The 12,182-nt window shown below is 35.7% G+C and overlaps 1 protein-coding gene across 1 annotated transcript; it reads right to left on the bottom strand.

Moving 5' to 3' along the window:
• Positions 1 to 233: 233 nt before the first annotated feature.
• slc34a2a (solute carrier family 34 member 2a) lies at positions 234 to 10,948 on the bottom strand. The gene is made up of 13 exons (XM_039674735.2): positions 10,314 to 10,948; positions 8,917 to 8,980; positions 8,721 to 8,831; positions 7,330 to 7,458; positions 6,426 to 6,569; positions 6,134 to 6,245; positions 5,270 to 5,465; positions 4,952 to 5,047; positions 4,755 to 4,842; positions 4,462 to 4,629; positions 4,221 to 4,337; positions 2,066 to 2,190; positions 234 to 1,974 (listed from the first exon to the last, which is right to left on the bottom strand). Exons 2-13 carry the CDS (start codon positions 8,975 to 8,977, stop codon positions 1,420 to 1,422), a joined length of 1,902 nt encoding a protein of 633 aa, XP_039530669.2. The 5' UTR covers positions 8,978 to 8,980; positions 10,314 to 10,948; the 3' UTR covers positions 234 to 1,419.
• Positions 10,949 to 12,182: the final 1,234 nt, after the last annotated feature.

Raw genomic sequence — 12,182 nt, forward strand, 5'->3', positions numbered from 1 at the left:
TGTACAATCATAATGAATGGCAAAATGATTTGTCAACAATAATAAAATGAATTCCTCCTCATTTATAAAATACTATATTATGTATGTAGCCTACTGTACAGTTATAATTTGCACTTTGCAGTACTGTACAGTAACATATAGACTAAATTATGATCAGACATAAGTCAATCTTTTCTCATGTAACACAGTGGAAGTTGTGTTTTGTAACACTAATACAATGATGAATACAGTAATTTACTGCAATAAATTAAAGTTTAATATTGTAAAATCATGGCATTATTTTACAGTATACAAAGGCCCGAGTTTACATAAAAAAGGGAAATGGAGAATGATCAAAAGTTGAACTCTGATTTAAAACAGATTTTATGAAAGCTGGCGTTTATTTCCAAGAGGAGGTATTAAAAATAAATGTAAGCATTGTATGCTGACACAAGTAAAAGTACAATCACAAAAATCTCACAGTGTAACACACAATTATTTAACAATAACATTTACAATTTCCTGTACAAAATAGCATCTTTGTATAAAAATGTAAATATAAGAAGTAAAATAAATGTAAGACTTTAAAAATAAATGGTGAAATTAAATATACTGGTTTTCTCTTTATTCTTGCTGTTCATCAAGTCCACTGATATAACCTACTGTCAACTGCAAGTTTAAAAAAAAAACTTAATCCAGTTTGAGTTGGATATGTTTAGTAATAATAACCCTTAAAGGGATACTTCACTTCTGGAAAGATTAATGTGTATTTAAAATGGGGCATTTATGAAGAAGAAATTATTTTTTGAAATTATTTTTGAATTTGAAGCTTTCTAGACTGAGAAAAGCCAGAAAATATATATTTTTCGCTTATGTGGATGAAAGACAACAACTCCCAGAATGCACTTGGTTCACTTCCCTAGGGGGCCACGCCTACCGGTAACAGAGCGTAGTAGTTAAACAACAAGCCTAGGCTACTAGTGAGTCTCCGTGATGAGTCTCCCCGAAAATTTGTTTCGAGATCGCCCAAAAAAAGCTAAAGCTGAATCCCGGACATCGACGCCCGGATATGTCCGGGAAAAAGAGGATGGTAACCACTACTATTCAACTTTCTCCATAGAACGAGCCCGCTAGCTTAGCTTCCAAAAAAAGATGGCTGACACTATGTGTACATTCTGTGAGTGAGATCCCACCCTCTATGGGCAGATTGAAAACATGCGGGATAGCCCCTACTACTAACTGTAGTCTTTAGCCTCTGGCCAAAAAATCCTCAGATGACGTAAAATGACGATTTTTGCATCATCTGAGGATTTTTCCAGAAAAAAAAAAACAGGGAATATGAGGGTGGAAAGCATGGTAATTTGAAAGTACTAAAGGTTTTGTACTAATACAAAGCTTAATGCTAAATCCTGAAGTATCCCTTTAAGGCTCTGTTAAACTCTATAAAGAGGTTGCCCTGAGGATTTCACAATTGTTTAATGTTTTCTTGGCCTCCTTGATCTCATCAGTCATTGTCGGATTATCATACAATTCTATTCCGTGATCCATATTTTCATGTTTTCCCTTCTCTTCATCTTCCTCCGTTACATTGCAGCACTTGCAGCAACAGCAGCAGCGAGCGACCATTAAGGTAACCACTCTATCCCATGGTTTAAGAGAGTGGGCCCATAGAGGGAGGAAGCTCCAAGACTTGAGAGCAGAAGGAAGCCACTGAGGTTTGCGCTTCTGTAGAATATTTACAATGATTGCGAAGATCAGAACAGCCACTATGGGAACAAGAACTCCCACAAGGACCTGCCAACCAGCCAAAGAAAGGCCGAAGACAAATAGAGGTAAAGCGAAGAAGCAGAAGACGATGTAAAAGCCCGCGAACCAACGGTACTTGGCTGATATATCACCAAGAGCCTTTGCCATTCGAATGGGTAAACGTGTGAAAGGGATTGGATACCACAGCAAAATCCCAGACATGTTGAAGAAGAGATGAACCAAGGCTATCTAATGGAGAGAAGAGTTACATCATGAAGTTATGGACTGGGTGTATGAGTGATTGTGATTATGCATGAATATATTTGCATGCCATGCTAACCTGTAATGAACTTTCAAGTTTTTCCCCTGGACTAGCCATGGCGGCTAATATTGCAGTAGTAGTGGTTCCAATATTGGATCCCAGGGAAAGAGGATATACCCTTTCAACTTTTATAACACCAATACCTGAAATAAAATAAAAAACACAAGTGTCACTTTACATATGTCAACTTCCAACAGCTAGGCTATAGAGAGCCTAAGCCCCCCCTCTTCGCTTCCGGCTCATGGGACCTAATTTCAGAAAAAAATATGTCAATGGCGAGAGACAACTAATCTTTTTATTCCATCTGAACATGTGCCCTGGATTACACTCTTTGCCCTGAATGACTTTCTTTACTTTAAAATGTATCTTTTAAATTGACAAACATCATATGTGTAATTCAGGGCACAATACAAACAAGATCAAAATATTTGTTGTCTCTCGCCATTGACTACCATACAATATTTTTTTCCGAAATAAGCATAGACAGTGTAAGAAGTGGACAGAGCCATCTCATGGGAACTCAAGTGAGACAAATGAAGCCCATTTTTAGCGTTTTTTTTTTCTTTAGGACTTCCGTTCCTGACGCACAGACTAAAACCGACTCTATTGATGTCTATAAAGGGGGCAGACAAATATAAGAATATTATTCTTCCATCTGCTCCTTTCTGATCATGGAAATGTAAAGGAAATTTCAATTGAATTGTATGTGATTGGTATAAATAATGCATTTTTATGAAAAGAATAAAAAGAATAAAGAAATAAAGACTAAAACAGAGCTTGACGACGTAGATGTGCTGTGAGCAACCCGTCTGTCTTCTAGTGGCTGTGGCATGAGAAATCTGAATTATTCCCTTCCGAAACTTGCAGAGGCGGAGAGTGTGAGTAAAAAATAATTGTGATATTAATGGTAAAAGACTGTAAAAATGCTACAGTGCAAAACTTTTAATTGGTTAACAGAAAGTTTCCGTACTATGTACAGTAAATATCTGTGATATAATTTTACTGTAAAATACCGTTAAATTGACCGTTTTTGAAAGTGAAAATTTACAGTGCAAAAAATGTAAATTGACATTCCCACAATTCCCTGTGTGGCACTTCACATTTAATGTATTTTTGTTGAAATAACTAATAACACAGCTGCCGTTTTTTTACCGTAAAAATTCCATGAGCTAGGAGCAGGAGAACTTTTACTAGGTATTCTGATTAATTATTTTGTCATTTTGCCTCCACGTTTCCCCGATTGCCCACGAGCTTCTCCTCCTGTCCATACAGTAATCTCTACTGTTCGACAGAGAGTCGCGTGGTTATGACGCAATCGTTAGCCTACTTTTACAAAAAAAAGATATAACATAAAAGCCATAACATAAGCTACAAGGTAAGGGAGCATTTTATACATTGCCGCGTTTCTTTAGAAATAAATGGACAAATGGGGTCTTCAAACGCCTCAGATTTAAAGTTATTAGCTGTCAAAGTGACGCCAAAATGAATGGGAGTCAATGGAAATGCTAACGCAAGTGAAGTTCTGCTACAAGATGGGGGCTTCAACTTCCGGTCGATGGATTACCCCCTTGGAAATAAGGTCCCAAGGTGGTCGACTGGAAAGGGAAGGACTTAGGCTCTCTATACTAGTTCTGGTTGTTAAATAGTAAAATACGCTCAAATGTTCTTTGAAAAAAGCAGGCAAATTGATTTCCCATTAATTTACAGCAATAGGTAAACACAAAGAGGTAATATTGAACAGAACAAACATACTGTGTTAAAGCCAAAATAATAGGGCATTGTTTATTCACCCTCATGTCATTCCAAACCGTTATGACTTTCTTTTCATGCAATTGTCATAAGCGTTTAGCTTCAAAACTTTTATACGCACAAAAGCAGCCCTTCTGAATTATATTTATAGTCTTCTGAAGGGGAGGAACAGACTAAAATTTAAGTTATGTTCTTTTTGGTATATTCATGATAGAAGTACAGTTGCAACGCCCAGTTCATGAACATGAATGAATTACTTATAAATCATTCTCACAAATTTTTTCATACCAATTAAACTGATTCAGTGATTCAGGTATGGGTGAGTGAGTAAATGATATCAAACTTTGAACAACATTGAATCACTGACTAAATGGATCACAATACCTTAATAAAAGACTAAGAATAGATAGATGGCTGTACTGACCGACAAGAGGAGTTATGGCCGAGGTAAAGACAGAACTGCTCTGGACAATAAAGGTCATTCCTGCTCCAACCAGAATTGCAATATATCCAGTCAGCCATGCAAATGGAAATGGAAAATCTGTGCATAGAAACAATAAATCCACAAATAAATAACAGTCATAAAATATATCAGTTGATTCCCTTTTTCTTATTTTAACTTCTAAATCTGCTCTCTGGTTCATATGTATCTAAAGGGTGCTGACCAGTGTTCATTATCTTCTTGATGACAACAGCAACCTGGCCCTTGAGCATGGAGTTGAGCAGTTTCACAATCAAAATGAGACAAGTGCACAGGATGAGCAGAGAACAAGCCAGTAGAATCAGACCCACCGCCAGGTCAGAAAGGTTTGCGTTAACAAAGATGTGATTGCCTGTTTGAAGAGAAAGAGACAACAGATGAGCGACAACAGATGTCTGCTTGTTTCTGTATAGTACTATCGCCTGCATTTGTCTTTAGTGCTCAATATCAATGAAAATGTGTCAATTTCGAACTCACATTTTTTGATGTTTATAATTTCTGTAACATTTTTTAATTCCCAACAAGAATAGAAACTGCAATTTTCTGCTGTCACATTCTGGAGAGTCTAGAAACAAACAACATCAGAAAAAATCAGTAAACCCCAGTATTAATGTCAAACTAATATGGCATTTATTTATTTTTATCTGGCACATTGCATCAGATAAAAAAATTACCGTGTTTGAGGCTGTCTGGCACCAGACCTTGATGAAAGATTTGTTTTTGGCTTCAGCGTCTCCAGTGGCAATGCCGCTGATCACAGACTCATCCAGCTGAAAATGAAAAACATTAATTATTATGATTATGCTTTAATCTCCTTTTTATCTCCGTTATATTTAAGATGACTATCTCTCTCTCTTAATGAACAACAACTCTTGTAACTTTGTACTGTACAGAAGGGCAGTATAAGGTGTGCGTGGGGTAATTCACTCTCTTCTTGTCCTCATTAATGTTAGCTTCTTTCAACATACCGACAGAACTCATACTGTACATACCTCGATGATAGAGAGGGTGAGAGGGTCAGTGATAACATTCAGAAGGGCTGGGGCATTTTCTCCACTCTGGATATTAAATGAGCTCACTATAAGACCTGTGAGCTTCACCAGGTAACCTGAGGCAATTTCCAACGGCAACAGCACCAGGACAGAAAGCCAATTAAAGAAATCGTGCACGGTGGCTCCCGCAAATGCCCTGGACACAGAAAAGGGTCACATCTTAATTAAATATCATTAATATCTTTCTGTCAATTCTGTCATTATTTTATCCCTCAACTCAATGACAGAATTAAAATTTTTGGGTGAACTGTTCCTTTAAGTGAATTTCTCTCTGAGTTCCTGCTTCATGTAATGTTCTATGCAGTCATGATACAATAAGTTAAGCGCTTTATAGCTTGTTTCAAAGCAGTGTCACAATAATAAACAGGAAAATAACAGAATAAATCATGCAAACGTCATCAAATACAAGACAAATTTGAATTCTGCCTGTAAAGCAGCTCTGAAAAGACAATAGTGTCATTATTGATTTCAAGTCAGTTCATTGTTGATTTATTTCAGTTCGCTAACTGTGTAAAGATCATCAGAAATGTGTTAAATTCAAATATAAGAATAGCCTGGTTAAAACCAGACCATTCTCATTTGTAACTGAGATATCTAAATTTGCCGGAAGTTGTCTGGGTTTTTCCATGCTAATATAAGAAGTCAGTTTAATTCATTTTAATAACAGTGGCAATCTTAAAATGAATCAGTTATGAAACTGAGTCGATTCGTCTATGAACCAGTTCTGCAGAAGACAATAGTGTCATCAACCAGATATGAGCAGCTCTACACATTATGAACTTTATATTAATGCCTTATTCTTACCTGCGGAACGTGTTCCTGTCGCCAACTTGTGTCATGGCTACTAATGTATTTGTGACTGATGTGCCAATGTTGGTCCCCATAATAATAGGAACAGCAGTTGCGACATCCAACACTGTTGAAAAGTAGTTTATATTCATTTATTTAAAGTGGGATTTACTTAAATAAAGAATTGTATATCTGAAATCCCGATTCAGGTCAATTTGATTCAATTCTGTTCAAAGATTTTGGCATTTATGCTCAAGAAGACTAAAAGAAAGGACCATTTGAAATGTGAATTGTTTTTGATACTCACATCCTGAAGAGACCATGCTGACCACAATAGATGAGGAGGTGCTGGAGCTCTGGACTAGGAGAGTTACTAGCATCCCAATTACCAGGCCTGCCAAAGGATTTGAGAGCACTTTATTCTCCTGGAAGATGTCCCCTGCAGCTTTTCCTGAGAAAACACACATCCTTGTTACGCATAACTAATAAGTTTAGTAACTTTGTTGTCTTACAACCAGAAAGGTTGACTTAGCCTGATGCCTTAAGAAACCTTTTTTTTTTAGAAAGCCACCTATGTGCTAATTTAAAGGGTTAGTTAGTCCACTCTACAATGCAAATACTGTCATCATTTCACCCTCATATCGTTCCTAATCTCTATGAATCTTTCTCCTGTGGAACATAAAAAGAAGATATTTTGAAGAATGTTGATAGTGTAACGGACGTAGGCCAGTAAGATCTGTGCGTGCAAACCTCACTCCCCTGGCCTCAAGAAGTGCGCTAGCGACTGACGGTAGCATCTGAGGTCTTTAGCGTCCTTCTCAGTGAGCCCACCTCCCATGCTGGCGACCTCAGTTCAAATCCTGCTCTGAGCGGGACCGGTTACACTAACCAAACAGTTTTGGTTCCCATTGACCCCTGATGTATTTTTGTCCACATGGATCAATGAGATCCAAATTTTTTGGTTACCAACATGACCTCTTTTAAGTCCGACAGAAGAAAGACAACTTTGAAACAACAGGAGGTGAGACAATGATGCCAGAATTTTCATTTTTGGATGAACCCTATAGTGAACCACAAAACCAGTGTAGCTACTTATATGAATAAATGCATCCTCAATATGAAACCTATAGACAGCATAAAGAGCATTCTTCACTTAGGCTATTCTAATAACCACTTAAAACTGTATTGTTGTGTATTTCTGTTGAGTTTACCTCCAACAAGCTGGAAAGCTGAGCTGAGGATGTCCAGTGAGCAAACAAACATGTAGAGCAAACCAAGCAGCACAATAAATTTGGCTACTGTGATTAGAACTCTCAGGATCTTCCTTTTAGTGTCCAGATCTAGACAATTTACGGAAAGAAAGCATTATGTGAAGCCTGGCATATGAAATAATAGTCAAATCTATTTTTTTAAATCTAAAAATAAAAAGGTCATCATGGATCATAGTGAGAATATTCGAGAAGGGAAAAAACAGTTTTATTCAGGGGACCAAAATAAACAAATATATCAGCCCAGGCTCATTAGAAAAATACTTTGCCTCGTGTTTCAGTTTCAACAGTTTCAATCTTTCAAAAACAATCTTAAAGACTCTTTAATCAGAGGTCAAAAATGTGACCACCGATCGTCCGCTGCGTTTGTGTTATATTGTATTATTATTTTTATTTTAACTATGTATGGTGTAATTTTATGTAAAGGCCCACTAAGGACTGATATTGAGAATAAGCCTCGGCTAAAACTTTGTAGTATGAAACATGAGCTTATGTAACATACTTTTCCCTATTCAAATAAACTTAAAATAAATACATGTCCAGTGGGTGGCGCTAAAAGCGCTTTTTTTTTCCCGGAACAAATAAACGTTAATATGACAACATTTTATTACTCCTCTGGTGTTCATTTCTGTCAGAAACTGCAGTGAAATGTACGTATTGGTATGTATTTTGCTTTTTGTAACACTTTTGCCGCAGGTAGGCTAGTATTTGCAATTTGGTGCCGTTTCTGACTTATGGTCACAAATGAATTTGGAATTCTGATGTAAAATAATGGATTTTTATTTAACAGACTGCTTACATAAACTACACATATCAGTAGTCACTTATCTCTTATCTCTCAACAACATGTCAGATTATTTCCAGTTTTATGATAAAAGCTCTAGTTTGTATTGTGGGAGTGGGAGACAAAACATATAATCTAAAGCCATAGTAGGCTACAATGATGTACAAATAAACGTTCCTCAAAAGCCTAATGTATCATATTTGATACTCACATTTGAACATGCCTTTAATGACATATGGATAATAAAGACAACCTAAATTGCTCCAGTCCAGTCAGTGTGTATCATGAACTATCATCAATAACAATATATAAGTTTAATTCAAATCAGTAACGATTTCACAGCAAAAAAGACTTGTACCACTATACTTGAAGGTTGACATTTCTATAATTATGTTAAAATGTATTTTTTGAGGCATGCAGAAGATTTTACAACAGGTTTTGACCATGCTGATAGTTTAAAGACCTTAGAAATCATATGATGCAGTGGAATGTGTAGTACATCTTTTGGTAAGGTCAGTGAAAATCACTGCCAAGCTAACATTCAGCATACCTGCCCATTTAACCCCTGTGTCCTGCAATTCTGCCATGTCCCAGGGATCCTCCTCAATCAGAGCTGCTGTGGAAAGAGCAGGGGCCATGGAGACAGACTTCTCCCGGGGAACTAAGAGAACACGTGAAGGAAAGAGAGAGAAACTTTATAAAATGAGGTTTGATTTACGATTTACTCAGATGTTCACTGTTCATACCGTCAAGTGTTTTTGTTGGCTTCCCCTCAGATTCATCCTCTTGCTTTGGTCGCGGTGCCATTGTCTGTAAAAATGTAAATAAAAATACATCCTGTTACCGTTTTATTGATGCCTTTTAATGTTTAGTGGACTAAATATAATTTGTAATCGCCTGTGGCATCTTCTCTACTGTACAAATGTAATGAGTTATCTAAGAATTGCATTTTCACGATGCTCACAGTGATAGTACTCCAGTCAGGATCTATAAAGATAAAAGGGTTTGAAAAATAGTTTTATTGGTTTGGAAAAAATAAGATATGATATGAAAGATAATAATGTACTATTTATTAAGATTTATACAATGGATTTACATAAACAATCATTCAGATAAATAAGAATTGCACTCAATGACAAAAAATGATCTGACTGTCAAAATTCAAGGTTCAAATTTTTGATTTGTAGGTTTAATTCAGGTTGGACACTTTTTGCCAGTGAGATGATTGGAAAAAAGTGTCCCAATCATCCTGAATTCACCCTATTTGGTTTTTGTAAGTAAATAGACACAACACACAGGGCTTCTCAATAATCAGAGCTTCATCGATTGATCAATCTCACATGGTTTTATATTGATTTCTGTACTGTGCCAAACAATTTCCGCACTGGCTTCAGCACTGACAATGAACAGAATGTGAATGACTACATGGCTCATCTTATGTTATTGGCTATATACAAAAATCAAATGAATGTTAAAATATTAATGTAAATGGTACAACCGAATTTCATCTTTTGGATGTTTTTGTTTTAAAGCTTTTAAAGGATGGTACAACTATTTGGCTGGAATAATAGAAAGTGTTTTCTCAAAAAGAATGAAATGATTAAATTAAATGCATGAATGCAGTGTCACAAAAGGTAGGATGAATTTTAAGTGTCTTAACATATTATTAATTTATATATTATATATTTATATATTATAAAGCATTTATTATTCTTCAACATTGATACATTATTAAAATCAAAACTTGTATCTGAAGAGAAAAAGCCTCTAAATGCCATTTGAAATTTTCTTCAAGAATGATAATTTTTATCAAGCTTGTATATTTAAGTTCAATGATTTCACTTAAATGGCAATGATAATTACCTATTAATTGTTATTTAAGTGAAATTACTGAACTTAAACATCATTAAAGAAGAACATTTCAAATGGCATTTAGAGGCTTTTGCATCTGAACTCTTCATCTGTTAATTTTTGTCATGTATTTTTATTAACTATAACATTAAAACATATTGTATCATTTTTTTAAAGTTAATTAACCAATGTTAACTGATGTGACCTTATTTGTAAAGTGTCACCACATATATATTACTTAAAATGTTTTTAAAAATATCATTTAATAAAGGCATTTTCACAAAGTACTCACCTGAATGTGTAGTTTCTCAATGCTAAAGCTGTCCAAACACTTCCGAATCTTTCAGCCGCGTGCGTGGTTATGTTCAGCCCACTTCACCTGCCTTTGAGTTCAATACGTGACTTATCTACAGTCTGAACCGCGTTCCCTCTCTACCTGTCTCACCTGAACCCAGTGCACAGGTAGTTACTAGACCATATCTGACAAAACTATAGCCATGAACGCAAGCATTTGTCTTGAAGGAGACACTCGATGAGACAAATGTGTCCAGGTGATCTGTTTCAGTTCTGCTGTTGTTCAGAGTGGCTCAGTCCAACAACCTCAACAAATTTATAAACGCCCACCAGCGCATTTAGGATTCCCCTGTACAAGGTTTACCACGTCAGTGATAACACTGTGGGTATAGGGAGTCTGTGTGTGTGTGGGTGTGATTGTGTGTGTGTCAATGCACGTGGTTCAAAGTGTCCACGTGTGGTATCAGCTAATGACTGTGCAAAGGAGTCTGGATTTAATGTTTGGGGTATGAAAGTCCTAATAAGAAGCCTGTGATGATACTGCACAATTGTTTCCATGACACACATGTTATGTTGTCACGTTTTGTGGGGACTCTCCATAGACATACTAATTTTTATACTGTACAAGTATATTCCATCCCCTTACAGTAAACCTGCCCTTCAAAGAAAACTTTCTGCTTTTTCATATTTTCAAAAAAACATCATACACACAAACACAGACATTTTTTGTTACTAAAATAAAATTAAATAAATAAAAACTATATTAAAAAAACATAATTTCTCATTTTCATTTAGTTTGACATGCACCAAACTAAAAATAAAATGAATAAATAAATGACAAAAACACAACAACATGACTAAAACTTTAACTTAACATGAAAATAGAAAACATAAGAAAATATGATATGATAATGATACTAAAATTACTTTGTCGTAATATATTTTTTTCTGTATTACAATTTAAAATATATTACATTTATGTGATACATAAAATTGTATAAAGTTACAAAATGATTTAAAAGTTGCCAAAATAACTCACCTAATTTTATTCTTCCATAAAATGAGCTGAACTGTGAATGGTCAGACATTTTTAAAAGAACTATGAGAGGCTGAATCCCCCAAAACGGAAATCACTGAACAGCCTATTCCCTTTTTAAGATACACCAGATTTACAACTGTGACATGCATGGTTTCCAAGAATTAAAAAAGCAAAATGTCCTCTACTGAGAACAAAAAACGAATGTGTGAACCCTGAATCTAGGGCACTGATCAATACATCAGCCCATGTTGACCCTGCATCCGCACTAGATCACATGACAATCAGTTTCTGAATGAATGAGATCTTGATTATGACAATGGGGGAAACATCCATCCATCCATCCATTTTCCAATCTACATGTGAATGGAAGGATGCTGGGGCCTATTCCAGAATCTCAGTCTGTAAGCAAAATGGCCAGTCCTCACAGGGCTCTGGGGTAAACAATTGTCCCTAAAATATTTACATAGAATAGATGTCATGTAAGGACTTATATTAGTCTAGAATGCAAGTTTGTACTTCCTAGTTTTTTTCTCTCTCTTTGAAGAGCAAGTTGTGACTTCAGAGTAAAATTGCAGTGCTTTCTGCTGGTTTAAAAGCACTCATTAAGTGTCAACTACTGTAACTGAAAATAATAGCGATATTAGATCATATGAAACCAGTTGTCACGCTTTTTGCATCAAAATGATACTTTACAAAGACTGAATGTGAATATTATGACCGCATCCCCCAATAGAGCATATAGACCCATTTGTCACAATATAAACCATGGTTTCACCTATTTTAAATTTTTTAAAAAGACAAAATAGACTGATGTTTTGATATATTTTG

This window comes from Pimephales promelas, chromosome 6 (genome assembly GCF_988280905.1).
Source record: "Pimephales promelas chromosome 6, fPimPro1.hap1.1, whole genome shotgun sequence".
Lineage (NCBI taxonomy): Eukaryota > Metazoa > Chordata > Actinopteri > Cypriniformes > Leuciscidae > Pimephales > Pimephales promelas.

What these genes read in the sequence shown, in the direction of transcription:
- slc34a2a (XM_039674735.2), bottom strand. Translation starts at nt 8,977, where the DNA reads ATGGCACCGCGACCAAAGCAAGAGGATGAATCTGAGGGGAAGCCAACA. An exon ending in AATTATAAACATCAAAAAAT is followed by an intron (nt 4,630 to 4,754) that starts GTGAGTTCGAAA and finishes CTCTTCAAACAG; the next exon opens with GCAATCACATCTTTGTTAAC. An exon ending in CAAGAAGATAATGAACACTG is followed by an intron (nt 4,338 to 4,461) that starts GTCAGCACCCTT and finishes TTCTATGCACAG; the next exon opens with ATTTTCCATTTCCATTTGCA.